General features: G+C 36.1%; 3 protein-coding genes across 7 annotated transcripts in view; 2 read left to right on the top strand and 1 right to left on the bottom strand.

Moving 5' to 3' along the window:
• The window catches only part of sfswap (splicing factor SWAP), a 156,295-nt gene extending 151,139 nt beyond the window's left edge, over positions 1-5,156 (bottom strand). The window contains 2 exon segments of one of the 2 annotated variants that reach the window (NM_201168.2): positions 2,243-2,406; positions 4,801-5,156. In NM_201168.2, the coding sequence (NP_957462.2) occupies positions 2,243-2,406; positions 4,801-4,994 (358 nt within the window). In that variant the 5' untranslated portion in view covers positions 4,995-5,156. 2 annotated transcript variants of the gene reach the window in all.
• Positions 1-26,786, top strand: part of LOC147838808 (uncharacterized) — a 483,811-nt gene that overhangs the window by 388,439 nt on the left and 68,586 nt on the right. The window lies entirely within an intron of this gene.
• On the top strand, positions 9,583-25,143 carry si:dkey-11o15.4. Of its 4 annotated transcripts, none has more exons than XR_015520136.1 (13): positions 9,583-9,610; positions 9,691-9,719; positions 16,103-16,486; positions 16,579-16,920; positions 17,284-17,655; positions 17,740-18,114; positions 18,478-18,852; positions 18,936-19,280; positions 21,139-21,507; positions 21,938-22,339; positions 22,609-22,685; positions 22,831-24,762; positions 25,086-25,143. XR_015520136.1 is itself a non-coding variant. In XM_087300962.1 (13 exons), the coding sequence occupies exons 2-13, from the start codon at positions 9,695-9,697 to the stop codon at positions 22,909-22,911; spliced, it is 3,186 nt and encodes a 1,061-aa protein (XP_087157088.1). In that variant the 5' UTR covers positions 9,583-9,610; positions 9,691-9,694; the 3' UTR covers positions 22,912-25,143. The 4 variants fall into 4 exon arrangements, 2 of the variants coding, with proteins under 2 accessions (XP_087157088.1, XP_087157087.1); XM_087300962.1 differs by adding an exon at positions 22,466-22,497 and having other exon boundaries at positions 21,938-22,346; positions 22,831-25,143; XM_087300961.1 differs by having other exon boundaries at positions 22,831-25,143.

Consider the following 26,786-nt stretch of genomic DNA (forward strand, 5'->3'; position numbering starts at 1 on the left):
CTTTTCTTTTTACACATTGGATATATGCAGTCCTACTTTTTTTTACAAATTAAAGGCTCCTACACACCGGGACATTTTTTGTTTGCGTTTATCGTCAGCGTTTTACGAGACGTTTTTCAGTGTTCAAACCCAAGCGCTTTTCACTGGCGTCAAGCTGAAGAGTATGCTAAATCACTCTTTTAACGTTAGATGGCGCTGCACAAGTTTAAGCTTCTGACATCCGCTTATAACACAGAAGAGGAGGAGAGGAAATTTGCACATTTGTTTATAAAGTTACTGGTGACTCGAACAAGCATAGATGGTTCAAGCAGCAGCTCCAGCTCTAGCGATGAAGAAATGATTATTGTTCACAAAGCAATAAGCAGCTCCACGTTCATATCACCTCTGGGCATCTTCTTCAATGTGCGCTCGCATTGACAGTTTTGTGCTTGAGCGCCTCCAAGTGCTGTTTACCGTAACTTCAGCAGTTTCGTGCACACGAGCAAAAGTGCCAATCTGATTGGTGGAGAAGGTTTTGACGCCGCACGTCAAAAAAAAAAACGAGCATGAGGCGTTTTTTTTTTTTTAAATGACGCTTTTGCGCCTGCCGTTTTGCACGTTGGTGTGCACAATCACATTGACGCCTTTTATTTAGTTACGAGGCTTTAAACGTCGACAGAAAACACGAGCAAAAAACGTCTCGGTGTGCACAGACCTTAAGACTGCTGATTATAGCACATATTTACAGCAATTTACTCTCACAAAATGCATTCCATTGCTGCTAGTTGGCTGTAGTCTTTATAGGCTGTTATAGGGTTAGTAAACACAAAAATAAAAGTTCTGCAGTTATAACTACTTCCCCTCGTGTCGATTAAAAAATATTTATTAAACATTTAAAATATTTATCTGAGAGCTTTCTTGTTCTCCATAGACCGCAATGGTCCACAAAAGGAACCAAAAACATTGGCAAAACATTTCATGTGACTTCAGTGGTTTGATTGTAATCATGCAAAGCTCCAAGAACACTTTTGTTTGGAAAATATAAAACTGTAATAACTTCTTCTGTTGGGTCTGTATTTATTCAGGGTTCGCATTAGGACTGTCACAATACTTGATTTCGGTACCAATGGGTAGTAAAATTTTAAAAACGTCCATTTCCCACAAACATTTGAGCGCCCTTGAGCCCATTCTTAAACTATGCTGATTTGCCATTGTGCTCACATGCTCAAAAGAAATGACTGTGATTGGCTGTTCAGGTCATCTGGACACCAAATTCACAACTGTTGATACAGATACAGGGACACTAGAGCGTTTCAAAGTTGCGTCAATCAACTGGTTTGTCTATAAACTGACAAACGAGTGATCCGTTGATGAATCACGGCTTTAAAATGCTCCAGTGCCCCTGTATCTGTGGTTACACTAAGTAAAGTGAAGTAAAGGGCAGAGTTTGGTGAACTGATGACCTTTACGGCCAATCACAGTCATTTCTGTTGAGCTCATGACACAATGGCAAATGAGTGGTGTTTAAGAACGTGCTCATCATCACTCAAATATAAGCAGGAAATTGACATTTTTAAAATTACAGTACTGATTGGTAAAACAAATGCAACCTGGTGACCTGACAAGGGAAGGAGATAATAGACAAAGAGATGTATTTCCAGGTAAAAAAGTTTTTAAAAGATTATATTATTATACATGATGATAATGTTTTTAGTTGCTTTCCAGGAAATTTGCTGTATATATGGAGGATGAACCAATATCCTCTTTCTATAGTGAACTAGATACAACCACCAGCACTGCAATCTACATTTACTTGCTTAGCAACGTATTAATAATGAGGCGGGTGCATCTCCAGTTTGTAATTAAGGTTCAGTTAATACACTGTGAGGGGGGAAAACATTTCTCTCTATTATAGTGAGCTGCATTAGCTTGTTGTTGTATGCACTTGTTGCTGCATGAGACGTCATTTCACATAAATACTTGACAACACCTTCAAACTAAAAACAACTCTGATAGGTCTTGGTAGTTGATTTGGGCATGTCGGTTTCCATAAACAACATCTTCGCCAATTCAACATTCTCAATGGGACAAAAAATGTGTGGATGGTGCACACCACACACAAGGCCAATAGTCAGCATGGTGTGCTAGTGCCTTAGAAAATAAAGCTAATTAAAAAACAATGCTGCACTCCAGCTGCCACAAACTCCACATGCTTGAATTATGCATAAAGATTGACTGAACTGATAGACCGCTGTGTGTTTACCTTGCCTGGCCTCTTCTTCTAGTAGGTCGGTGTGCATAGCAAGGTACCTCTCCTCATCGCACAGAGCCTCTATCCTGGCCTCCTCCTCGGACAGCTGGTAGTCGTGATTCCACGAGCCAGCGTCATATTCCGAAAGATCATGTAAATGACCACGCCCATCATACCTGCAATACGAATCACATGATTAAAGGCGAGAGGAAATTAACATTGGATTACCATGCAACAGATACTCACCAAACTGGAGAACCCTAAAAGTAAAGCTTTTTGTTTGAATATTCACATCTATGCCCTACTTTCAAAATTCTACTTGGCCTACAAGGTTTGCGTGAGAAGAACTGAACAAATGCCTGGACGGCAAAGTCAGGTGGCCTATACGACGCACTCAGCAAATCAACAGATGAGTGCACAATAAATGTATTAAATCACTATGACGCAACAGGTCTGAGAGTAAAGAACGAATAAATAAGCAGAAAACGCAAACAACTCTCCTCTTACCTTACATGGTTCAACAAACCATTCCAACTTACTGAGACAACTGGCATCATCTTTCCTACATTTACTGTAAAAGAAGTACATCCACACAAACCCGAGCACATAAATACCTATCCGTAAGAACCCATATGGAGGAAATTTTCCTGCGCTCGCTGCTGAATTCCACTTCTCAGTTCCAGTTTCTTCGGCGAAAGAGAGAAGTGGGCGCTGAGGTGGCAATCGGGGCCTGGCGGGACCCCTTAGCCTTAATTGCTGAGGAAATAAGTTTGTATTACGTGATAGAGAGACACACACATACACATCGGAAACAAGAAACAGATCCATGCAGATTAAGGTGGCTCAATGCAACCTCAGTTCAACACTCCTGGTTTGTTATCAATTTTACATTTTTTTAAAGGACTTCAGCTGGAAAAAGTGTGGAAGAAGAGAGAAAACACATATAAACACAATATCTCATTACATGATACAAACAATTCCTGCAAAAGAACAAGGTTAAACTTTGGATCTACACAAAAAGAAGTATTTATAGAACAGGATTAAATTCAGACCACATCATATTTGAGAACCACCTTAATGCACGGACTAGCAGGTAAATCTGATGCGAGTTTGCTGTGGTTTGCATTCAATCGTTGAATGCAACACAAAGTGACCACAGCAAATTCTCCAAGTGTCAGGAAGCAGAGTCCTTACATTACTCAGAGATTTGTTCAATATTTTAATTCATGTTAATTTGTTTTAATATTGAATTTAAATGGGTCAAAGATGAGAGGAGAGATCAAGCAAGAAAAAAAATGCAATATAGCTTTAATTTTTTTTTCTTATAACACAGAGATGCCCAAACAAGTAAAAACAAGGAAACAAGGAAAGCGCGAGCAAGTGGGATGATGACGTCTGCTGCAACAGAAGTAATAATAGACGAATTATGATTTTAAAAAAGCATGTCGATAATGAGAATATTTTGGTTTCAAAGTCACAGACACCACAAAAACAGGTCATTTGTAAGGGCTGTCGCAGAACTGTTGCCAGCAAGTTTAAACTTAATTTTAAAAAAATGTATAGCTAATCATATCAAAATCACAAAATCTCAAAAAAAAAAAAAATAGCAATTAGATATTTTCCCCAAATCGCACAGCCCAATTTATGGCATATTAAAAAAACTATATTAATAGATCACTGCATTCCCAACACACTACTTAATTGTATTTATTTATTTATTTTTTTTTTTTTTACTTTATCACTACCCTTCAAAATACTAGTTTTTATCCATTTGACTGCAAGAACTTCTTAATTATATTATATATATATATATATATATATATATATATATATATATATATATATATATATATATATATATATATATATATATATATCAGTTTGAGAATATATAATTTTACTTATTTCCAGGCAGAAAAAGTAAGTTTTTGGATTTTTACATAAATACATTGGTTAAGGTTATAGAAATAAAATGCCGTTTTACTCAGATTTTGACATTTTATTTTCCCAAGAATGCTTTAAAATGAACAGGGATACAGGGATATACAATATGGTAAACTTTTATAAATGTACTGTTGAAATTTAATTTTATGTCAATATCAAAATGAAACTCCACATCTTCGACCCATTTAGACACAATCAGCCAATGCAACTTTATAAATGAGAAAGGACTCTGCCTCAGATATTAAACATGACCAGCCTACACTGGTTTGTTTGTCTTTCCGATTGTTTTCCATGGATCTGGTAATGTTCCAAACCACCAGACCACCTTGATCAAACTGGAAAACATATAAAAACAATAAGACCAACAAACCACCGGGCTGTTTAAAACGTCTTATTAAAACCATTAACGGTGTTGTCATTGCATTGAGCTTATAAAAAATCACAATCCAAGCAAGTTAACTTAGATATATCAATGTCGTTTCTTTTTATTCACGTTTGGCCATGTAAACATCACATAGTGCCCATCAGCTCCACCTCTTGCGCTGCAAAACAACATACATCCAAGGTCCCTTTGGAAGACATTAAGTTGGTTAAGTAATAATTCCCATTAGGTTTGTTTAACCGACCTATCGATCATGATGTTCTTGTCCCCCATCCATGGGATAAGGTGTTTGCCCTGATCGTGGTAGAAGGCCCTCTCATCGTCCCGGAACAGCTTACAGGCGTAGCCGAACACCAGCAGCTCCGCGTACTTGCTGCTGTCGCTCTGCTCCTTCGTCGCATTGTTTTGCTCCTTCTTGCTTCCCCCGCGCCGATACATTCCAGATAATATACACAGGACACGCCAAAATAAGTAATAGGCTTTTAAAAATGTATAACCATTTCTTTAAAGGCGGGAAAGGCGAAGTATAGGTCTGCTTGCAATTGCTAACGTTACATCACATAACACACTGGTGCTGAATCAAATATGGCGTGTTGTTGTAGAAAGTCGCGTTCAGAGTCGCAGATTCGTTACTTTTTATTTATTTGAAGCGAAAGTAGATCAGATTGTTTGGTTTGTAAAGACATCTGGATATGATATGCGAGCATTTTATAATATCTAGATATTTTTTGTATGGATGTAGTTTGAAAAATATGGATATGTTTCTTATTTTTGACGAAAAAGTCGACTTGAAAATGAAAATATGGCAGAATTGACTTGAAATGCTCTCTACATAGATCAGTGCTTTGGCTCTTTAAGAATTTTGCTTATTTAGATTTTTATTTTTATAAAGAACTGTATGAATGATCCTTACTATGCTGTACTGTATTTATTTTACTGTAACTGGAATTTGTAAACGAGAACATCAGTACTTTGATAAACATTTATTTCACCTTGTGCTTTTCCATCGCTTTAGGCTTTAAAGAATTTTTGGAGAGTGTAGGTCTATATACTTTAAAATATTATTATTATTATTATTATTATTATTATTATTATTATTATTATTATTATTATTATTAGCTGTTGAGGTTTTAAAAATAGCTATGATGCTTCTTCTTTTTGATGTTCATCTAGTCTTTTGTAAATCATTTATTTAGCCTAAATCTTATTTTAGTTAACAAATAAGTTTTAGTTTTAGCTTTTTTCCCTGAATGTCTGCTCGTAGTCAGTAAAGTGTTTAAATGAGAGGTATAGTCACTGCTATGGAGTATTTAGTCAACTCAAACGACTGTATAGAAGTTAGAAAAAATACCATTATTTGAAAAAAAAGAAAAACAATGCAAATGCTGTTAATCGTTGTTACTGATTATTTTTAAGGCGACACGATGGCTCAGTGATTAGCACTGTCACCTCACACCAAGAAGGTTGCCGGTTCGAGTCCCTGCTGAGTCAGTTGGCATTTCTGTGTGGAGTTTGCATGTTCTCCCTGTGTTGGGGTGGTTTCCTATGTGTGCTTCAGGTTCCCCACAGTCCAAAAACATTCACTATAGGTGAATTGGGTAAGCTGAATCATCAGTAGTATGACCCGGTCCTCCTGGTTGGGGGTTAAGTGTTGGGCTAATGACCCACCTCGTAAAAAAATTATATGTTCTAAAACACTAAAATGGTGTGACTAAATATCAACTTCGATATAAATGGCCCTGGGAGTAAGTAAAGAATATAAAACTTTTAAGTTTAGTCTATTAGTCATTTTAAGCCTTTAAGTTTTCTATAATTAAACATTTAATTTAATTAAATGAAGAGACCACATTTGGTCAACTCAATGAATTTTCCATTACTCCATCAACTGAGGAAATCACTTTCCTCAAATCATTTGAGTAGTCTCAACGTATTAGGGTTTACAGCGTGGTTGACTAAGCCAAAGGTGAATGAATGAATGATTTTTTTTTTTTTTTTTAAAGAGGTCTATGGTCCTTTCAAAGAGGCCAACCTATAATGAAACACAACACCCGCATCTCTAAACTAAAACAAAGCTTCAGCATTTTCGTATTGTTTCGCTTTTAGGATCTGGCAATGCTGGTTAGTGAAGATGCCATGTTTAGCATACCAAACCTACGCCTTTAAAACAAAAACACGTTAGTGTTAACAGTATTTTAGTTTCTATATTGCTAGCAAATTTCAACGGTTTTAGTTTAAAATCTGTTACTGTCAATTATTGTGTAAGTACACATAAATAGGGTAAATGCACAGCTTATGACTTTTTGAAATTTTATATTTTTCCTTTTACAGCATCGATTGTGTAATCAGGCACAAATATGTGTAATCAGGCACAAATATGGCTCAACCTGTGCACTGCACATCCCCTTTTTAGTCTTGGATAGAAAGTGCCATTCCAAAATGATCTGAAGTGCCCCCAGCTTGTCACATGTTTTTAGTGGCTGAACTTGTTTTGAAAGCATGTATTTACTGAGTCTATATTTATCTCATCAGAAACAACACATGAACACCTTAACCCACCCCGACATAGCTCATAAAACGTCAAGAACACAATATAAAGTTTTTGCTGTATTTGTAATTAATGAAAACATTAACTAAAGTTCACTTGCAGAATATTATACATAAGCATGCAGAGCAAAAAAGTGTTACATTTTTCAGTGACTTTTTTTCATCCATTCATTTTCTTTTCAGCTTAGTCCCCTTATTAATCTGGGTCGCTACAGCGGAATGAATCGCCAACTTATCCAGCATGTTTTTACGCAGCAGATGCCTTTCCAGCTGCAACCCATCTCTGGAAAACATCCACACACACTCATTCACACTCATACACTATGGACAATTTAGCTTACCCATTTCACCTGTACCACATGTCTTTGGACTTGTGGGGGAAACCGGAGCACTACGGGCGACAGTACTACCTACATTTACATTTACATTTAGTAATTAGCAGACGCTTTTATCCAAAGCGACTTACAAATGAGGACAAGGAAGCAAATTACACAACTATAAGAGCAACAATGAATAAGTGCTGTAGGCAAGTTTCAGGTATGTAAAGAAAGTGTAAGAAGTAAAACATTATTTATTTATTTATTTATTTATTTTTGTAGTACTAGTTAGTGGAGGAGCCAGAGAGGAAATTACAGATTAGTAAGGAAAGTGAAGACCAAATAGTTGAGGTTTTAGTCGTTTCTTGAAGACAGCGAATGACTCTGCCGTTCTGATGCAGTTAGGGAGTTCATTCCACCAACACCTACTGCGCCACTGTGTCACCTTGTGACATTTCCTTGATAGACTGTATTGTGAATATATTAAAGTGTTTGTTTTGCTCCTAAAAAATGAAAATTATGCTATTAATTACTACTCTTATGTCATTCCAAAGACCTTAGACATTTGTTCATCTTGAAAACAGAAAGGAAGATATTTTAGGTGAAATCTGAGAGCTCTTTTATAATTAAGACAGAGATCATTCTGACTATACAGTACTTCAAAGTCCAGAAAGAAAACATTCACAAAGCAGACCATATGCCATCAGTGGTTCTTCAGTGTTGGAGGAGACACTTGCTTGCTTCTCTCATGGATGTGAGAAGAATGTTGAGATCAGAAGAAATGTACACAAAGGCCTTTGGTGGATTTACGAGGTATGGCACATATGATTGTCAAAAATGGCCTTGTGAAAACAAAGAACGTAAGAAGACGTATCCCAGGGAACATATTTCTTAGTTCTCGAATTTGAAGCCCTGGGCGCATATTCCCAATATTCCTGGGTTAGATTTGTTTTAGAAGATTGAAACAACATTAGGGCAAGTAATTAATAACAATTTTTTTTTTTTAACTACCCCTTTATTTATTTTTTTAAAACTACCCCTCAGTCTTAGTCTGCTGGATTCAGGTAGAGAAGAGAAATACACATTTTTTATTAAGCACTGATCATTAAATGGTTTTAATCTATGAAGTTCTATGATGTGCTCCTCAATTTTCAATAGCCAATAAAATGTGAACTTGCAGCTTTTGTTTAAAGCCCTCTGACATCTAGTTTATCTGGTTCTGCTTTATGTAAGATGCCTGCTTTCACTTTTAAAGGGCACCTATGATGCAAAATCAGGTTTTGAAAGCCTTTTGGACTATAGTGTGTCTGCAGTCATATTGGTGTGATATAAACCAGAAGTCTGTTTTTATTTTTTATTTCCTGACGTTAAATTAGGATCCAAATATCTGCAATTTTGAGGCCCACCGCAACGTGACGTGGGTGATTTTCACCATTAACCAAATTGACTGACATCCACACATTAACATATCTCTATCTGTAGTAATACAAATAATAATACCCAAAAAGACTGGACTTGCAAAGTAACAGGGATTAAAAGATCTGTTTCAACTCTCTGTGATCAGCTGAGTTTTACAAGTTTAAAATGTTTGCAATAAAGTAAAACCACTGAGTAATTCATCACCACAGCCACATAATATCAGTACAATTATAAAAGAAGACCTTTCAATCTCAGTTTGAGGACACTAACTCAGTTTTTTTTTTGTAGATTAACATAACGAATATGCAATTGTTTTTTCACATGAGTGTTTTACTTTAATGCTGCTCCCTTAATGATGTGTAAGTCCTGTGCTTTAATTATATAGCCATTTCCCTGGCCTGTAATGTTCTTTGGTTAAGGTTTCTTGATCCTTTCTTTATTGTATTTAAATAATCATCTTCAGATCATGTTTTTGTATTTACTGCAGGAAAAGAAAATCAAAGCAAGGTTTACAAACAGAAATAAAAACATGTAATCTGTTGTATTTGTCTCACTTAATCACTTTATACTTACAGAAGTAGTTTTAACAGATTTGCTGATATTGTGTTTACATACTTTTATAGTTCTGCTAAACAAACCCATACTGGTAGCTTATTTACGCCAATTAACAGGTTTTATAAGTTTAAAGAAAATGGTCACACCCACATACTGTGCTCTGCTATGAAAAGACCTGCCAAAAGACACACAGAAACTGACGAGCAAGACAAGGGAATGGTAAGCATAAAAAAACATTTGCTTTATTTTAAACAAATGTATAGTTTTTCACAATTAATTATGCATATTTCCTCATGCAGAGCCATGTTTACACTGGTACTATTCTCAGGTATGGAACACTTTTATTTTTACTCTTTCCTCATCTTGCCTTTTTTTATTTTTTATTTATTTATTTATTTATTTTTTGCTAATTAATAACTTCTTCTAAAATAACTTTCACATGCTCATCATCACAAATGTGCTTATCTGTTTAGTCAACTTGACTTGACTTTTTCTAAATTATTTTAAACTCTGATTTTCAGTTAAATTATATTTTGAATGCTGGTATTTTGAGCTCATTGTCACAAAGGTTGAAGATACATTAAAAAAAATAATAACTTGCATCATTTTGGTGTTAGATTTAAAAAACAAAACTACAACAACAACAAAAATATAGCTTGAACCAAAAATAATTAACAACCTACAATCAAGGGCAGAGTTACTGAATACATTATCAACACATTTATCAAGCTACTGATAAGATGCAATTATTAAATGAACTACACTTTAGTTGGACACATATCAGTCATCCACATTAAATGGTCAGTTGCTCTTGTTACAAAGATTTAAAAGAACAGTAGGTGAGTGAATTTTTATCATATTGCTACATACAATTTTTGAAATTACTAGGTTTATGAATGTTGTTATAGATAAAAACATCGATTTGGAATAAATTTGATACTTGTGATATAGACTAGTAAGAATGCTGTCTTTGACCCAATTATTATACTATAATTCTGATATATATTAAAACAATGATACTATTACTGGCATCTTTTAGAATAAATTATTTCTTCATTGCATTTTTATATTGGTTTGGTATTACACTGTAAAAAGTGCAAGGTTTCACACAATACCCTCACGTTGTCCCAACACAAATCAATTAAGTTAACTTAATTGTTTTTACAAATTTAAGTTGTCTCAATAAAGCTCAATAATTGTGTTTATTCAGCTCATTTCATGAATGTATTTTCATACTGTAAGTAAAGAGTAGCCTACATTTTCAAATCTCTTAGTACAAAACTTTAAACTAGTCCCACTTGTAATACCAGTTGTCATTCTTGCAACACCTGGGGCCTCATGTATCTATGCTGCGTACGCACAAAAACTTTTCGTACGACAGGTTTCACGCTCAGAATCGCTCACGTTTGGATTTACTAACAATGAACTAAAGGTGGGAATGTGCGCAGCTTCACGGCAGCTTTCTGGCTGGCGTACGCACATTTTTTTGTGCGTCTCTGTTTTATTTCCATTGGCGACTCCTAGAGGCAGTTGTGTTAAATTCCTCTCTACAAAGTGTCTGAGCCTTGCAATGGCAGCTGTATGAGATGGGTTCATCTAGCAGGTATATAAGGTTTCCATACCATACAGTTGACCAGCTAAACATTAAAGCACAATTTGCAGCGGTCGCCTGTTTTCCCAATGTAATCTGAGCTATCTACTGCACGCACATTGCTATAAAGACACTATCTGAAGATGAATTTGCATGTGTGAATCAGAAACATTTCCATTCAATAAATGTGCAAATAAAATATGATGCACAAACTTATTGATGATTCCTACTTGTCTTTCTCGTGATAAATAGTGGGCAAAATCTGATATGTAGCGGGGAAAAAAAGAAGAAAGAGTTCATCAGACGCTGGATTCAAGCCGAGTTCATGCTCGAACGTGTCAATACATGACCACATGCGTCTTACGAGGTGCGCCACTGAGACTGTTAAGGGTATTGAAACAATTTACAGATATAAACCACACTATTTCTTTTTTTAATGTGTAACATATTGTAACCTGCATTCTGGAGATAAACATTCCATTTAACATTCCAGAAAACAATCTGGGTGAATCGCCAGGACAATAAAATCACTTGGCGACGAAAAGGCTGGCTTAGTAATCCGTGGTGACATGTTAACAAGTCTGGGAGACTTCACAGAACCACTCTCTGCCTACTTCAAAAGAACATGACAGATAAGATAAGAAAGAAAAAAAAAAACCTCTTTAGCCAACGTTCTGCTCACAGACAAGACAATCCTCAAAATTAAACAAAGACATTTAGAACCCAAATCTCTTGTTTAATTTCATTTAACTTTTGTAATGTGTACAATCCCTGATATAGACTATACACATTCATACTTTTAGGCCTTTTTGAAGCATAAATATTATGAGGATGTGAAAAAGTATGTCGAGGTATTTTTACACCCCCCCATGTTTGGTACCGATGGGTTTCTGCTGACATTTTACAGCACATGATGCATAGAGCAAGAGCATAACTAGCTTTGCTTTATTCTTTAATCCCCTGTATTAAATGCCTGTCCGCATGCTTTGGGCGGACACTCAAATTTGCATACGAGGAGCCTTGAGACAAAGAAAGGGTTCGCGCGCAAACTTTCCCCTGAAATCATTGGTCAGAATGCTGTACGGGTTGTCACGTGACCCGCAGGTATAAGCACACTTCCCCCCAAACATCTGGGCAGAAAGAAAACGTCCTAAGAAGAACATCATTGTCGTTGGCCTTCGGGCCACACGTGGCTCTCTAAGCCGCATGGACTTTTTCCCGCCACGCTTTCTTTATTTTCCGGCAAAGTAAATTCAGTTTAAAGTTTGCGATCGTGTTCGTCCGAACTGCATTACAAACTCCACGCATCAAAGGACATCAAGAGTAGTTTCATCACGACGGAAGAGAGACGCATAAGAGAGACTGCCAGACATGAAAGACCAGGGGCCTCATGTACAAAGACTTGCGTGGAAATCTTACTAAAACATTGCGTATGCACAAAGCTGTAAATGTGCGTACGCAGAAAAAAATTCAGATGTATGAAACACTGCGTACGCCGAATCTCACGCATATTCTTTTGTACATCTGAATGAACGTGAAACTGAGCGCAACATGCACGAGCACAAAACCCCTCCCTGCCTCCTCCCCCGTATGAATATGCTAATGACTATGCTAATGGCAAAACCCAACGAAAAAGCAATGGCAAAAGCAAGCAAAAAGAGAAACTTTGAACAGAATGTGAATTGGAGGTGCTGCTTTCGGAGGTAGACCGGAGAAAAGCGGTGTTATTTGCAAGTTTGTTTTCTGGAATTAACAACAAAAGAAAAAAATAGAGTGGCAGAGTTTAGCTGATGCGGTTAACACAGTTGGGTCTGAACATCGCACTAAGTGCATTAAAAAAAAAGACATAGTATGGTTTATATATGTAAAATGTTGCAGGACACTTAACAGTTTCAGTGGCGCTACTTGTTAGACGCATGTGATCATGAATAGACACGTTCGAGCATGAACTCGGCTCGAATCCAGCGTCTGATGAACTCTTTCTTGTTTTTTCCCCCGCTACATATCAGATTTTGCCAACTATTTATCACGAGAAAGACAAGTAGGAATCATTAATAAGTTCATATCAATAAGCATCATATTTTATTTGCACATTTATTGAATGGAAATGTTTCTGATTCACGCATGCAAATTCATCTTCAGATAGTGTCTTTATATCAATGTCCGTGTGGTAGATCGCTTAGATTACATTGGGAAAACAGGCGACTGCTGCAAATTGTGCTTTAATGTTTGGCTGGTCAAATGTATGGTATGGAAACCTTATATACCTGCTAGATGAACCCATCTCATACAGCTGCCATTGCAAGGCTCAGACACTTTGTAGAGAGGAATTTAACACAACTGCCTCTAGGAGTCGCCAATGGAAATAAAACAGACACGCACAAAAAATGTGCGTACGCCTGCCAGAAAGCTGCCGTGAACCTGCGCACATTCCCACGTTCAGTTCATTGTTAGTAAATCCAAACGTGAGCGATTCTGAGCGTGAAACCTGGCGTACGTAAAGTTATTGTGCGTACGCAGCGTTGATACATGAGGCCCCAGGTGATTTTAGTTATGCGATTAAGCTGTGCCCCTTTTATCAAAAAGGTGTTTTTTATAACATTGGTGGTCCGTAATGGTGCGTGTGGAACTGAAAGTTTTGTCACTCTTTACCTGAAATCTATACTTCCTAGCTTTACTATTTCTCTTTGCTGTTACACGTTCTATAGACCCGATATCTCCATGTGGTTTACCTTTGTTTTGTGTTTAATGTATGTTTGTGCGTTTGTTTGTTCGTTACGTCTGACTAGTCAATAAATTCCATTATAATCAAATGATTGTATTGTTTGCCTTACGAGAAAATGTCACTGAAATACAGATTCCCCTGCCTAGCTATTATAAGTTGTTTAAAACTTTTGAATGATTAATCTACTTCACAAGAAGTAGCGATTAAATTCCCTTTTTCTAAATGAATAGATTACCGTGTCCGCTCGGAAGAGCGGCGGCTCTGCTTGTGTTCGTTTGGTCAAATTAACAATAAATTGATTCGGAATATTAATTATTAATAATAATTCGTTATTGTTGATAATTAATATTCATAATCTGGGAATCCGCTCGGTCGCGCGAGCATAATCATTTACAATCATATGTTTGTTTGACCAAACTGACTGAAGCTTAAGCCGGAATATTAATAATTAAGAATAAACCGTTATTGTTGATTATTAATATTCATAAAATGAGCTAATTTCATGTTACAATGCACTCAGTGCGATGTTCAGACCCAACTGTGTTCACCGCATCAGCTAAACTCTCCCACTCTTTTTTTTTCTTTTGTTGTTAATTCCGGAGAACAAACTTGCAAATAACACCGCTTTTCTCCGGTCTACCTCCGAAAGCAGCACCTCCAATTCACATTCTGTTCAAAGTTTCTCTTTTTGCTTGCTTTTGCCTTTGCTTTTTCGTTGGGTTTTGCCATTAGCATAGTCATTAGCATATTCATACGGGGGAGGAGGCAGGGAGGGGTTTTGTGCTCGTGCATGTTGCGCTCAGTTTCACGTTCATTCAGATGTACAAAAGAATATGCGTGAGATTCGGCGTACGCAGTGTTTCATACATCTGAATTTTTTTCTGCGTACGCACATTTACAGCTTTGTGCGTACGCAATGTTTTAGTAAGATTTCCACGCAAGTCTTCGTACATGAGGCCCCTGATGTTAAGGTTATATTATAGTTGCACGTTTTCATTTTACACAATCATTGTTTCGGGCAGCACGGTGGTGCAGTGAGTAGCACACTCGCCACACAGCAAGAAGGTTGCTGGTTTGAGCCCCGGCTGGGTCAGTTGGCATTTCTGTGTGGAGTTTGCACGTTCTCCCTCTCTTTGTGTGGGTTTCCTCCATGTGCTCTGGTTTACCTCACAAGTCTAAAAACATGTGACAGGTGAATTGGGTAGGCTAAATTGTCCGTAGTGTGAATAAGTGTGTACGGATTGTTCTTAGTGATGGACCCTAGATTAATAAAGTTGTTTCAGAACACAAGCTAATTGTGATATGTGTTGAGAACATTTGGTTTAATGACCAAAACACAACAGTAAGATCTTTTTTAAACATAGCACAAGGTACAGGTTTTAAATTGCTCTCGGTGCCATTACCATAATATGCTTGCAGATATATTCAAGGGACAGGCCAAGTGAACATACTTTGTTTTTGTCTTAGTAACTTTACCCACTGCAACTTTACCCAATTATGTCAGCACCCTGGGTGAAAAACAGTGTACTTCATTTCAGATTCATGGCTACGGCCATGTATGTGGGGGTGCAGCCATAAATTCGTCAGCCTCCGAAATGAGACACAGATTCAAAGTTATAAAGTTCACATGAGGTTGCTTTCAATTTGCAAACAATATACAATACACTATAACATCCAGAGGTCAGCCGATAGCCATGCAAACAGTCCACAAAATAAGATAAAGTTTACAGAGATTCCTGACAAGACAGAGTAACATGACCAAGCAATAATAAACTGACAATTTAAAAAAGTACTGCCGCTCAGATATAAGTGTGGTAATTAGCCACAGCTGGGTGGCTTATCAGAATAGCTGATCAGCATAGCAATAAACCACGTGACCACAACAACAGACACGCCACAACAAATGCACGTGAGTAAGCAAAACATAAGCATGTGACAACAATACAGAAAATACAAAAGTGTGCACACACTTAAAACCATGACAAACTCTCTCTAGTAAACTGGCAAACTGCATGTGCGTCAATCTGAGAAAGGGACCAGGTAAAAAAAACTCCTATCTAATATTTTGAATTTGGACTGCAATTCCAAGTTCAACCACTATGTCAATCCTACACACTGCACAATTAAAAATGTATACAACATGAAAATGTTATCAAATAATACATCAAGTTATTAACATATGCAAACAAAAACAGTATTTTGTAGTGCTACAAGTTTTGAAAATTTACCAAATGCTTGTGGAAATTTTTGCAAAGCAACTTAAAAGAAAAACTGCAAAGCTCAGCTCTTTGTGCTGTGGCAGACCTTTTGCAAAGGTGCTTCATGAGGATATAACTAATTATATTTGATTTGCTGATAAAACCTCAACTCAAAGCAGGTTTCTTATTTTAAACAGGTTTCTTCACCCTTGCATTGTGTGACCTTCAGTATGTGTTTGTGAATCAATCCAAGACTTGGGCAGAAGCTCAGAGATATTGTAGAGATAAATACACTGATCTGGCCACTATTGAAAATGAACAACAGACGATCCAGTTACTGGACACAGTGAATGATGATTCCATTGATTTGGCCTGGATTGGACTCTACGATGATCTGAACAGCTGGAAATGGACTCTGGAAAACAGTGATTTTTTCAAGGCAGGAGAGAAAGACTTCAGGAACTGGTATAATCCAGATCCATACAATTATGGGGCACAAAGCATCTGTGTGTATATGACCAGGGGGATATGGGATACAGCAGTTTGTTCCAATACAATGTATCCTACTGTCTGCTATGATGGTGAGTTTATGCATTAAAATCTACAAGACAATTAACAAAACTGAAAGCAACCAAAACAAACTCAATATTAATATGAAATTATTATCTTTCAGGAAGAGAAAATGCCAGTGCTACTTATGTTTTCATTTACCAGAATAAAAACTGGACTGAAGCTCAGAGTTACTGCAGGGAACATCACACAGACCTTGTCAGTATCAGGAATGAAACTGAAAACCAGAAGTTCGAGTATTTTTTAAGTAGTTATTATAATTATGCTATTTGGATTGGTCTGTACAAAACAAGATCTTGGTCAGATCAGAGCAACTCTTCATTTAGTTACTGGAGCTCATGGCAACCAGATCGTTCCGGATCCTGTGCTGTGGTCTCATTTAGTGACTCCTGGAAATGGGCTGATGAAAACTGCAATTATGCATTTCCTTTTATTTGCTACAGTGGTGAGTAGATCCTAAAATAATAGTTCACCTAAAAATTTACATTTTATCCTCACTGACTCACACTCATGTCAAACCTGAATTATAGGATGTTGTGAATCAAGTTATACAGTTTAAGAATGACACAATTTAATTATTTATTCGGTTGCACTATTCCATTAGCTGCGAGAATAACCAATCACATCATTTACTGCATGCTTACACCAACCATTTTCAATCTTAATACTGGGAATATAATAAAAAAATTGAGAATATGTAATCAAAATGATTTTGGATGATGTTTCATTTACAAGATAATTTTATTAAAATATGTTGGGGTATTTTGATAAAAAAAAAAAAAACATGATTTGTTTAATCTATTGACAGTATCAGGATCATCTCGTCAGTATTACCTCGTGAATCAGTCTTTGAGCTGGACTGAAGCTCAGAGATTTTGCAGGCAAAGTTACACTGATCTGGCCACCATTGATAACATGGAGGAAATGAACAGGCTGATTAACACAGTCAATGGTAGTTATTATAGCGGTTCAGCCTGGATTGGTCAGTATGATGATGTGAACAGCTGGAGATGGTCACTGGAAGACAATGATTTCTATCAGCAAGGAGAAAGAGATTACAGGAACTTTTATCATGAACCCGACAACATGGGTGGGAATAATCTGTGTGTTTACATGGATACTAATGGAAAATGGTATGACTTGTCATGTGATTACACACGGCAATCTGTTTGCTATGATGGTAAGGACACTTGATTTGTTTAGAAATCTTTTTTTTTTTCTTAAAAAGCTAACATGCATGTATTTATAACATTTCATACCACAGGGAGAGAGAATGCTTCACAGAGATACATCAGAATCTATGATTATAAAACCTGGACTGAGGCTCGTAGATACTGCAGAGATTATTACACAGATCTCGTCAATTTAAGAAATCAAACTGAAAACCAGAAGATTCTTGAAAGAACAGGTGGAGGAGTCTGGATTGGACTGTATAGAAACAGGGTTTGGTCAAACAATCAGAACACCACTTATCAAAACTGGAGGCCACAAATATCTGGGTCACAGGCACAACCAGACAATGGTGCTAATCAAGGTATCGAATATGGATATCAACATTGCACTGCAGTTTCATTTGGATATTCAGGACGATGGACAGACGAGGTCTGTGTATCCAAAATGCCTTTCTTCTGCTACAGCAGTAAGTTCACTTTTTTTTGCTGGAAATTCATTTGCTGGAATTAATCTAATTAATATAGTGCAAAAACTCTAATCATAGTTATGACAAACATTTGTTTAGCTCTAGACTAATAGTTGGATCACTGTGTCATGAAGTCACAGAGACAAGTTCTCACAAAGTTCTGATAAATTCATTGAGCTTAAATTTATTCCAATGTGTATGTTTCCGTATTGGAAATAATAATCAAGTTTTAACACTGCTAGTTCTTTAATATCAGTTCAGTCTGTCTCAGTAGTCAACAGCAATGCCAGTTTATCATGGTGTATTGGTACATCAGTAGCAATACAATTTTTTTTTTTTTCTGTTCTGTTAAATAATCTCTAGGAACCTGTACACAGTATTCATGCACGCGTCAGTATCACTTTATATCTGAGTCTAAATCCTGGGCTGAAGCTCAGAGATTCTGCAGACAGAATTACACTGATCTGGCCACCATTGATAACATAGAGGAAATGAAGAGGCTCATTAAAACAGTTCGTGTGACTTACTATGGCAAAGCTTGGATTGGACTGTATGATGATCTGAACAGCTGGAGATGGTCTCTGAATAATACAGCTTTACAGGGAGGATTTAAAAGCTGGTATGTCCAGAAACCAGTTAACTCGGGCGGAAAGAGTCTGTGTGTGTACATGTCAACTAGCCGGGGTATATGGAGTGAAGCCCCTTGCTCAGTGTCACTTCCCTTTATTTGCTATGATGGTAAGAATTAATGTTGAATAAGTAATTCAAATAAAACCTTTATGACTCCATGATCAATGACAAACATAAATTGTTCCCCACAGGAAGATTGAACGCTACTGCAAGTTATGTGTTTGTTTATCAGTCTAAAAACTGGACTGAAGCTCAGAGTTACTGCAGAGAACATCACACAGACCTTGTCAGTATCAGGAATGAGATGGAGAACTACAGGGTTCTGGCATTACTTTTTAATTCTTACACTGTTTGGATTGGACTGTACAGAAGCAGGTCTTGGTCTGATCAGAGCAACTCTTCATTCAGTAACTGGAGGTCAGGACAGCCTGATAATGCTGGAAACAGTGAATACTGCACTGCAGTGTCATTCAGTGACTCTGGTAACTGGACAGATGAAAACTGCAATACTGCCTTTCCTTTCATTTGCTACAGTGGTGAGTAGAAATCTAGCCTTAAAATAATATGAATTTATTTGTTAAATACTAAGATCAAATAACAAACGAAAATATGGTTTTGGTCAATGGCAATTGGGGGGTTAGGGGGTAAGGTTAGCCATACAGTAATTAGCATCCCTATTGGCTGATAATAAATGCTTGTGATGCTCAGTGGTTAGCACTGCCACCTCACAGCAAGAAGTTTGAGTCCTGGCTCGGCCAGGGGGCATTTCTGTGTGGAGTTTGCATGTTCTCCGCATGTTCGAGAGGAGTTGGATTTCCTGCGGGTGCTCCGGTTTGCCCCATTGTCTAAAGACATGTGGTATAGGTGAATTGCGTAAGCTAAATTGTGCATAGTGTATGAGTGAGTGTGTGTGAGAATGTGAGAGTTTATGGGTGTTTCCCATTACTGGGTTGCAGCTGAAAGCGCATCCGTGGCATAAGACTTATGCCTGAGTATTTGGCGGTTCATTCCACCGTGGCGACCCCTGATAAATAAGGGACTAAGCCGAAGGGAAATTAATGAATAAATGAACTAAAAACAACAATAATTTCAGATTTGTTTCTGATATTATTTCATAAAGGCACATGCTTACTTCTGTTTTGGCAGTAAACCAAATGTAGAAGCATGAGTGGTCCACAAACTGGACTATTTGATGCATTTACCTGTTAGAGACAAGAATCTTTACTCAAACAAACCAAAGAAAACCTTTCACTTTAGTTCTGTATCGTAGCAAATGTAATAATTTCTAATTAAGTGCTCTGTAAATCAGGAGTGAGAGGACAAAATGTTTATTTGTGTGGAAGAATAGCCAAATCAACAAAAGATATTAAAGACACTAAAGATTCAACAGCTTATGTTAAATTTTTTTTTTACTTCAATTTTTAAGATGACAATCTAGTTATGACATCTTTGGTATCTTTTAGACCTATAAACAGATTATTGCAGATTATTTACAAATTAAAGGTAATTTTTTGGTGGGTCAGTGATTAGCACTGTTGCCTCAAAGCAAGAAGGTCGCTGGTTTGAGTCATGTCTGAGTCAGTTGTCATTTCTGTGTGGGGTTTGCATGCTCTCCTCGTGTTCCCATGGGTTTTCTCTGGGTGCTCCGGTTTCCCCAGAAGTCCAAAGACATGCAGTATAGGTGAGTTAAATGAAATAAACTAAATTGGCCGTGAATTGGCCAGTACTGGGTTGCAGATGGAAGGGTATCCGCTGCGTAAAATATATGCTGGATAAGTTGGCAGTTCATTCCAAACCCTGATGAATAAAGGGACTGAGCTGAAAGAAAATGAATGAATAAATGAATGAAATGTGCTTTTATTTTAATTGGGGTAGTATTTATCTTTTAACAGGGATGTATAAAAATTGCTTATCCTTCCCAACAACAACAACGAAAAAAAAAAAACCCCAGAAACTATAATAACTAATTACTAATATTAAACTATAATTGTAATTAATATTACAACAATTAATTTACTTTTTTATGATTAAGTATGATTAGTCTACACTCAAAAAATACTTTCGGTGCTTCTTCAAACTAATTTTTAATGAGCTGAATCAACACAATTCTTGAGCTTTCTTTTGGACAACTTGGTTAATTTATGTTCAATACACTTAAATTTGTTAAAAGCAAATACAAAAAGTTAACTTAATTGACTTGTATTGTAACAACATGAAGGAACTGCGTGGAACACAGCATTTTACAGATTATATTATACCCACATTACCTCAGGTAGAAGTCAAGAGGTGTAAATTGTAAAAGTGTAAAAGGTGTAAAAATTACTTTGTAAAAAAACATATATATTTTTCATTTTTACATTAAAATATAATAGTAATTTTCCATCACCTTGACAGCAATAACATCATCCCGTCAGTATTACTTTGTGAATCAGTCTTTGAGCTGGACCGAAGCTCAGAGATTCTGCAGACAGAGTTACACTGATCTGGCCACCATTGATAACATGGAGGAAATGAACAGGCTGATTAACACAGTCAATAGTAGTTACAATGGTTCAGCCTGGATTGGTCAGTATGATGATGTGAACAGCTGGAGATGGTCACTGGAAGACAATGATTTCTATCAGGAAGGAGAAAGAGATTACAGGAACTGGAATCATGAACCAAACAATTATGGTGGTAAAGAACTGTGTGCTTTCATGACTCCTAATGGAAACTGGTATGACACATCATGCGAGACTTATTACCCACCTGTCTGCTATGATGGTAAGACATTTCTTTTTGAATATATTTAAATGCACATACTAATTAATGTTTCACTTAAAGGTTAATTACGTTAAAGTCTTAAGAAACTTTACAGTCAGTGTTGGTGTAAGATCTGCATAACATTTTGACCATTGTAAAAAAAAATGTAAAAGTATTACCGAAAAAAAATTATTCAAAGATGATTCATTGGATTTAATCAAATTTTTTACATTAAGTGGTTGTAAACAATTTATTTGGGCTGAATTTAAGCAAACAAATTAAGTTGAACATTATTAAACTTAATTTGTTTGTTTAAATTCAACACAAATAAATTGTTTGCAACAGTTCTGCATGCAACACTTTTTTGAGTGAGATGTACCGAATACATTTAAAATGAGGATGACCAGTCAAGGTGACAAATAACATGATACTGAATATGTTTCTACCTTAGGTAGAGAAAATGCGACTCAGAAGTATATTTTGGTAAGTACAGGTATGCCATGGACTTCAGCTCAGAGCTACTGCAGACAGAGATACACAGACCTGGCCAGTGTGAGGAATGAGATAGAGTGGCAACAGATACTGAACATTACACGTATTAGATATTATAGTTATTTATCTGGATATAACGTGTGGATTGGTCTGTACAGAAACAGACTGTGGTCAGATCAGAGCAGCTCTTCCTTCACATATTGGCTGCCACAGATTCAAAGTGATGTTGTACAACCAGATAATGGTGCAAGTGTCCCAGGAGAACAGGGAGCTCAACACTGTACAACTGTGTCTTTAAAATACTTTGGTCAGTGGACAGATGAGAGATGTTTTGCCACTTTGCCATTCTTCTGTTACAGCGGTGAGAAAATAAACCTTCTATTAATAAATAAAATAATAAACATCATGTTATTACACAGAAAAGTGTAACATTTGCTCATTACGCTAACATAATCTTTCTGTTTGCTTTGTGGTGAATCTGATGACTATTACATGAACCCACATTTGCAGATGTGTACGGTATGTTTGTATTGTTTTGCTAGTTTTTTTTCTGTTTTCATTACATAATGGGTGTTAATATAAGAATTAAACTGTACTGACATGTTTATTTATTTCATTTTTACTGATTAGTGATGGGAATGCGAGTAGAAGTTATGAGTCTAGAAAATTTGTCAAAGACACAGATTGAGGAAGAGGTGATTATACAGGTAAGTCACTAATAACAACGCTACATTTTCCTTTAAGATTTTATGTAATTGGTTGATAACACATACACTTTCCTTTATAAATATGTTATGTTAAATTGCTCAAGACAACAAAGAGATGTTTGTCATAATTTGTATATATTTTCAGTTACAAGAGGAGCTGATGAAGCTTGGAGTTCCCAGCAACGTCACCATGCATCTGAGAAACTATTATAAGACCAAACCCTGATGAAGGACGATAGCGCTTTACTGTTTCCACATTTTAGAGTTTTAGACTCAGTTCTTACCACTTGCATATCATATAAATTTATTTTCTTTACTTTTATAAATGAATGATCTTAATCATAATAGTAATTGTATCTTAAATATTAATAATTAACAGGTTCTGTGTTTAGTGAGTCACAGTTTTTCCCATTTATTTACAGTTATCAGTTGCGATATGGGACTACAATCCATATTCCTCAATTTTATTGACATTTTAGTAGTCTGAAAATATCTGTCAATAAAAATATTATATAAACTATATTAAGTCCATATAAATAAAAGAAAGAGTTTTGGCAGTTTACTACAGGGTTTTTTCCCCATAATTTACAACACCAACCCAAGTAATATCACTTCAAACTATTAAATAAGAAATTTTAGAAAAAATGCAATTCAAATTCATAAACACAAAAGGGGAAAAATACATTACAAAAAAAAGAACACTTAATTTGCTGATATTTTATTTTACTTTTCAATGCTCTTTTCCCCATAATAAAATAGTATGTCATTGTATTTGATTTAGTTTTAAAAGACCAATCAGTGAAGCGTTGATATCAAAATTGATTTAGCTTGAAAATAATGATTGGGTTTATGGACTATACTGTATAAAGTTTGATCATTAGCTGGTAATGAAAAGGTATGTAAGATGAAACAAAAATTCCAATAAATAAATTATACAATAAATTGTATATATATTACAGTTCTGTGCGGTATTCTGGAGTATCAGAACTCGTACAGCCTCTTCACTCTTGTGTATTACTCTGCCCACATAGAGTGACAGCAGATTAATAAATTTATTACAGTTTGACAAATATTGCAGCTTTTGGACCACATAATGTACTTTTGAGGCAATATTTAGTTTATTTATAAGGATAGTGCCTATTTTAAATATTTATATAAATCTCCATCAGCCTGTCATTAAGCAGAGCAAAAGCAGTTGACGTTGTCCATCCACAAGATGGCGACGGAGACCGCATAATAAGTCCTTAGAAGAGAAAAACAGCGTAATTTCAAACTACAGCTGATTAAATCATTATAAAACTGGTATGTGACTTTCTAAGTCGATCTCTCTTATTTGTATGATGTAGTGCTGTATTTATACCATAGTAATTGTAGTATATTGAGTGTGAGATGGGACTCATATCAGGAATGTATGTATTTTGTGTTGGCCACTATTTGTAAAACCTTGAGTTACTTTTTTTTGGTTGGCCATCTGTTTGTTCCTAATGAGTCTCTTGTTTTCGTTACTGCAGACTAGTTCAGTTAAAATACACTTTCTTGCATGTGTTTAGTGCTTATCCTTATCTCAATAGTAATCTTGTAGTGATTGTGCTGCTTTGACTTTTTTAGGGTTAATTATTGTGATCTCCCGATTGCAACTGAAATACTTTGAAATCTTTGTAGACTGATGGCATTTCATGCCGTTCAGCCTTATAATCTTAAATGCAAGCAAAATCACCTCTTTAGTCATCACTTTAGACGTTACTCTAGAGAATCATTCAAACACTAGTTCTCAACTGACGTTAGCGAAGTAGTGAACACGTCTGCAGCTGAGCATCAGAAGGTATGGCAGAAGAAAGTAGTTCCTCTTACAAAAGGATTTTTAGACTCTGTGTTTGATTTTCTTTTTATATACATGATTATGTTGTTGAATTGTTATATAAATGCAATGTCACACAAGTACAAGTGCAATATGGTTGTATATCGTCACTGGTGGGACACTAAGGCACTCGGCCTGCAACCTTATTCCAATGCACGCCTGAGTGTGATATTGCTCATATATATTGGTGTTTGTTTTGAAATGGTTTTGTTTAGAACAGTGGTTCTCAAACTGTGGTACGTGTACCACTAGTGGTACGCGGCCTTCCTTCAAGTGGTACACGGAAGAATGAATTATGTCATGTACATGCTGCATATAATTCAAAATTTATTAAAAATGATGTATATAATATGCCATATATTATATATAGCCTATATTTCCTAGGTAATTTGCCAGGTTTTTTAACTGTACAGAGTTTTAGCTGCTTTACTGGGCCAACTATGCTACTGTATTTCAATACTGCTCAATTTGGTGGTACTTGGAGAGAAAGTTTCTTTCTGAGGTGGTACTTGATGAAAAAAGTTTGAGAACCACTGGTTTAGAAAATACAGAGTTGGAATTACAATAAATTTACAATAAATTGTAAAGTTTTCAAAGGAAGTGGTGGTATTTTTTTTTAGGTCTTATGGTACATTGTAGAACAAAAAATGTATATCCTTACCCCTGAAAGCGCATAAAATGTCATGTATCACAATATGAAATCTTTGCTATGTTTATAATATATGAACTTTTAATTTAAAGTTCACTTAAAGCTATTTAAAAGTGAATCTTGTGAACATATAAAACAAAAATAATGACTTTATTCAACAGTTTCCTCTACTCATTGTCAAGGGGCACATTCATGTTATGTCTTGGCAGCACCTATGATGTATTAAAGTACCTCGTGCATGGCATCCGAGTGTATATGTCACCCAGGGGTGACCTAAAGTGACCTAAACGGCATTTTGTTACCTTGTACTTGTATCTATAAAGTTGAATCTAATCTAATCTTAAGTAGACAACATTTCAATTCAAGTAGTTTTCATCGGGTCAAACAGGGAACACAAGAGAAGTCAAGATATAGCCAAACACATCACACCTGCAAACAATGATCTCCCCAATAATGAATCAGTAAATAAGAAAAATACACAAGTTGAAACAAATAAAAAAAATAAAATGTATATAATAAAAAAAAAATATATATATATACACTTACATATACACATATATAATTATAAAAAAAAGATTTCAAGTCAAGGCAATGAGGTGGCATAGTAGGTAGAAAGTCGCTTGTTCGAGCCTCGGCTGGGTCCGTTGGTGTTTCTGTGTGGAGTTTGCATGTTCTCCCCGTGTTTGTGTGGGTTTTCCTCCGGGTGCTCCGGTTTCCCCCACAGTCCAAAGACATGTACAATAACTTGCCTAATTACCCTGCCTAGTTAACCTAGTTAAGCCTTTAAATGGCACTTTAAGCTGTATAGAAGTATCTTATTATCAAATATTATTTACTGTCATCATGGCAAAGAGAAAATAAATTAGAAAGTAGTTATTAAAGTTTTTTTAGAAATGTGTTGAAAAAATCTTCTCTCCATTAAAAAAAGTCCAAATAGATTCCAAAATTCCAAAATATGAGTAATAACTGCTTTACACAAAAAAATCTTGTCATGTCAGACAATTTTGCAAAAAAATAAAAATAAATAAATAACAGGAAGTTATTTGCTTTCCTTTTCCAAACACAACCAATAAAAATGCTACTCTTTCAACCATTCAGCTCTCTCTCTCTCTCAATCTCTATCTCTCTCTCTCTCTCTCTCTCTCTCTCTCTCTCACACGCACACAGACACACATGTTTGTTTTTGTGAAAAGCGGGGACATTACATAGGTTTCCATTCATTTTATACTGTTCAAACCGTATATTATATTGCCCTCACCCCACCCCACCCCACCTCTAAACCCAACCATCACAGGAGACTGTGTGCAGCTTTACTCTCTGATTAAACTCATTCTGTAGGATTTATAAGCATTTTGAAAAATGAGGACGTCACCAATGTCCTCATATTTCACCTCCTTTTTGTAATACCTGTGTCATTCCCATGTCATTATACAGATTTGTGTCCTGATGTCACAAAAACACTCACACACACACACACACACACACACACACACACACACACACACACACACACACACACACACACACACACACACAACAACAACAACAACAACAACAACTTGCTAAACTGATTAGAGAAAACAGAAATAAAATG

This window comes from Danio rerio, chromosome 21, assembly GCF_052040795.2.
Source record: "Danio rerio strain M-AB ecotype USA chromosome 21, GRCz13ab, whole genome shotgun sequence".
NCBI classification, from domain to species: domain Eukaryota; kingdom Metazoa; phylum Chordata; class Actinopteri; order Cypriniformes; family Danionidae; genus Danio; species Danio rerio.

Bases quoted from the DNA above. Each gene is read 5' to 3' on its own strand.
- si:dkey-11o15.4 (XM_087300962.1), top strand. From the start codon at position 9,695: ATGTTTACACTGGTACTATTCTCAG. The intron at 21,508-21,937 runs GTAAGACATTTC...TTTCTACCTTAG, and splicing joins CCCACCTGTCTGCTATGATG to GTAGAGAAAATGCGACTCAG. The intron at 22,498-22,608 runs GTATGTTTGTAT...TTTACTGATTAG, and splicing joins CACATTTGCAGATGTGTACG to TGATGGGAATGCGAGTAGAA.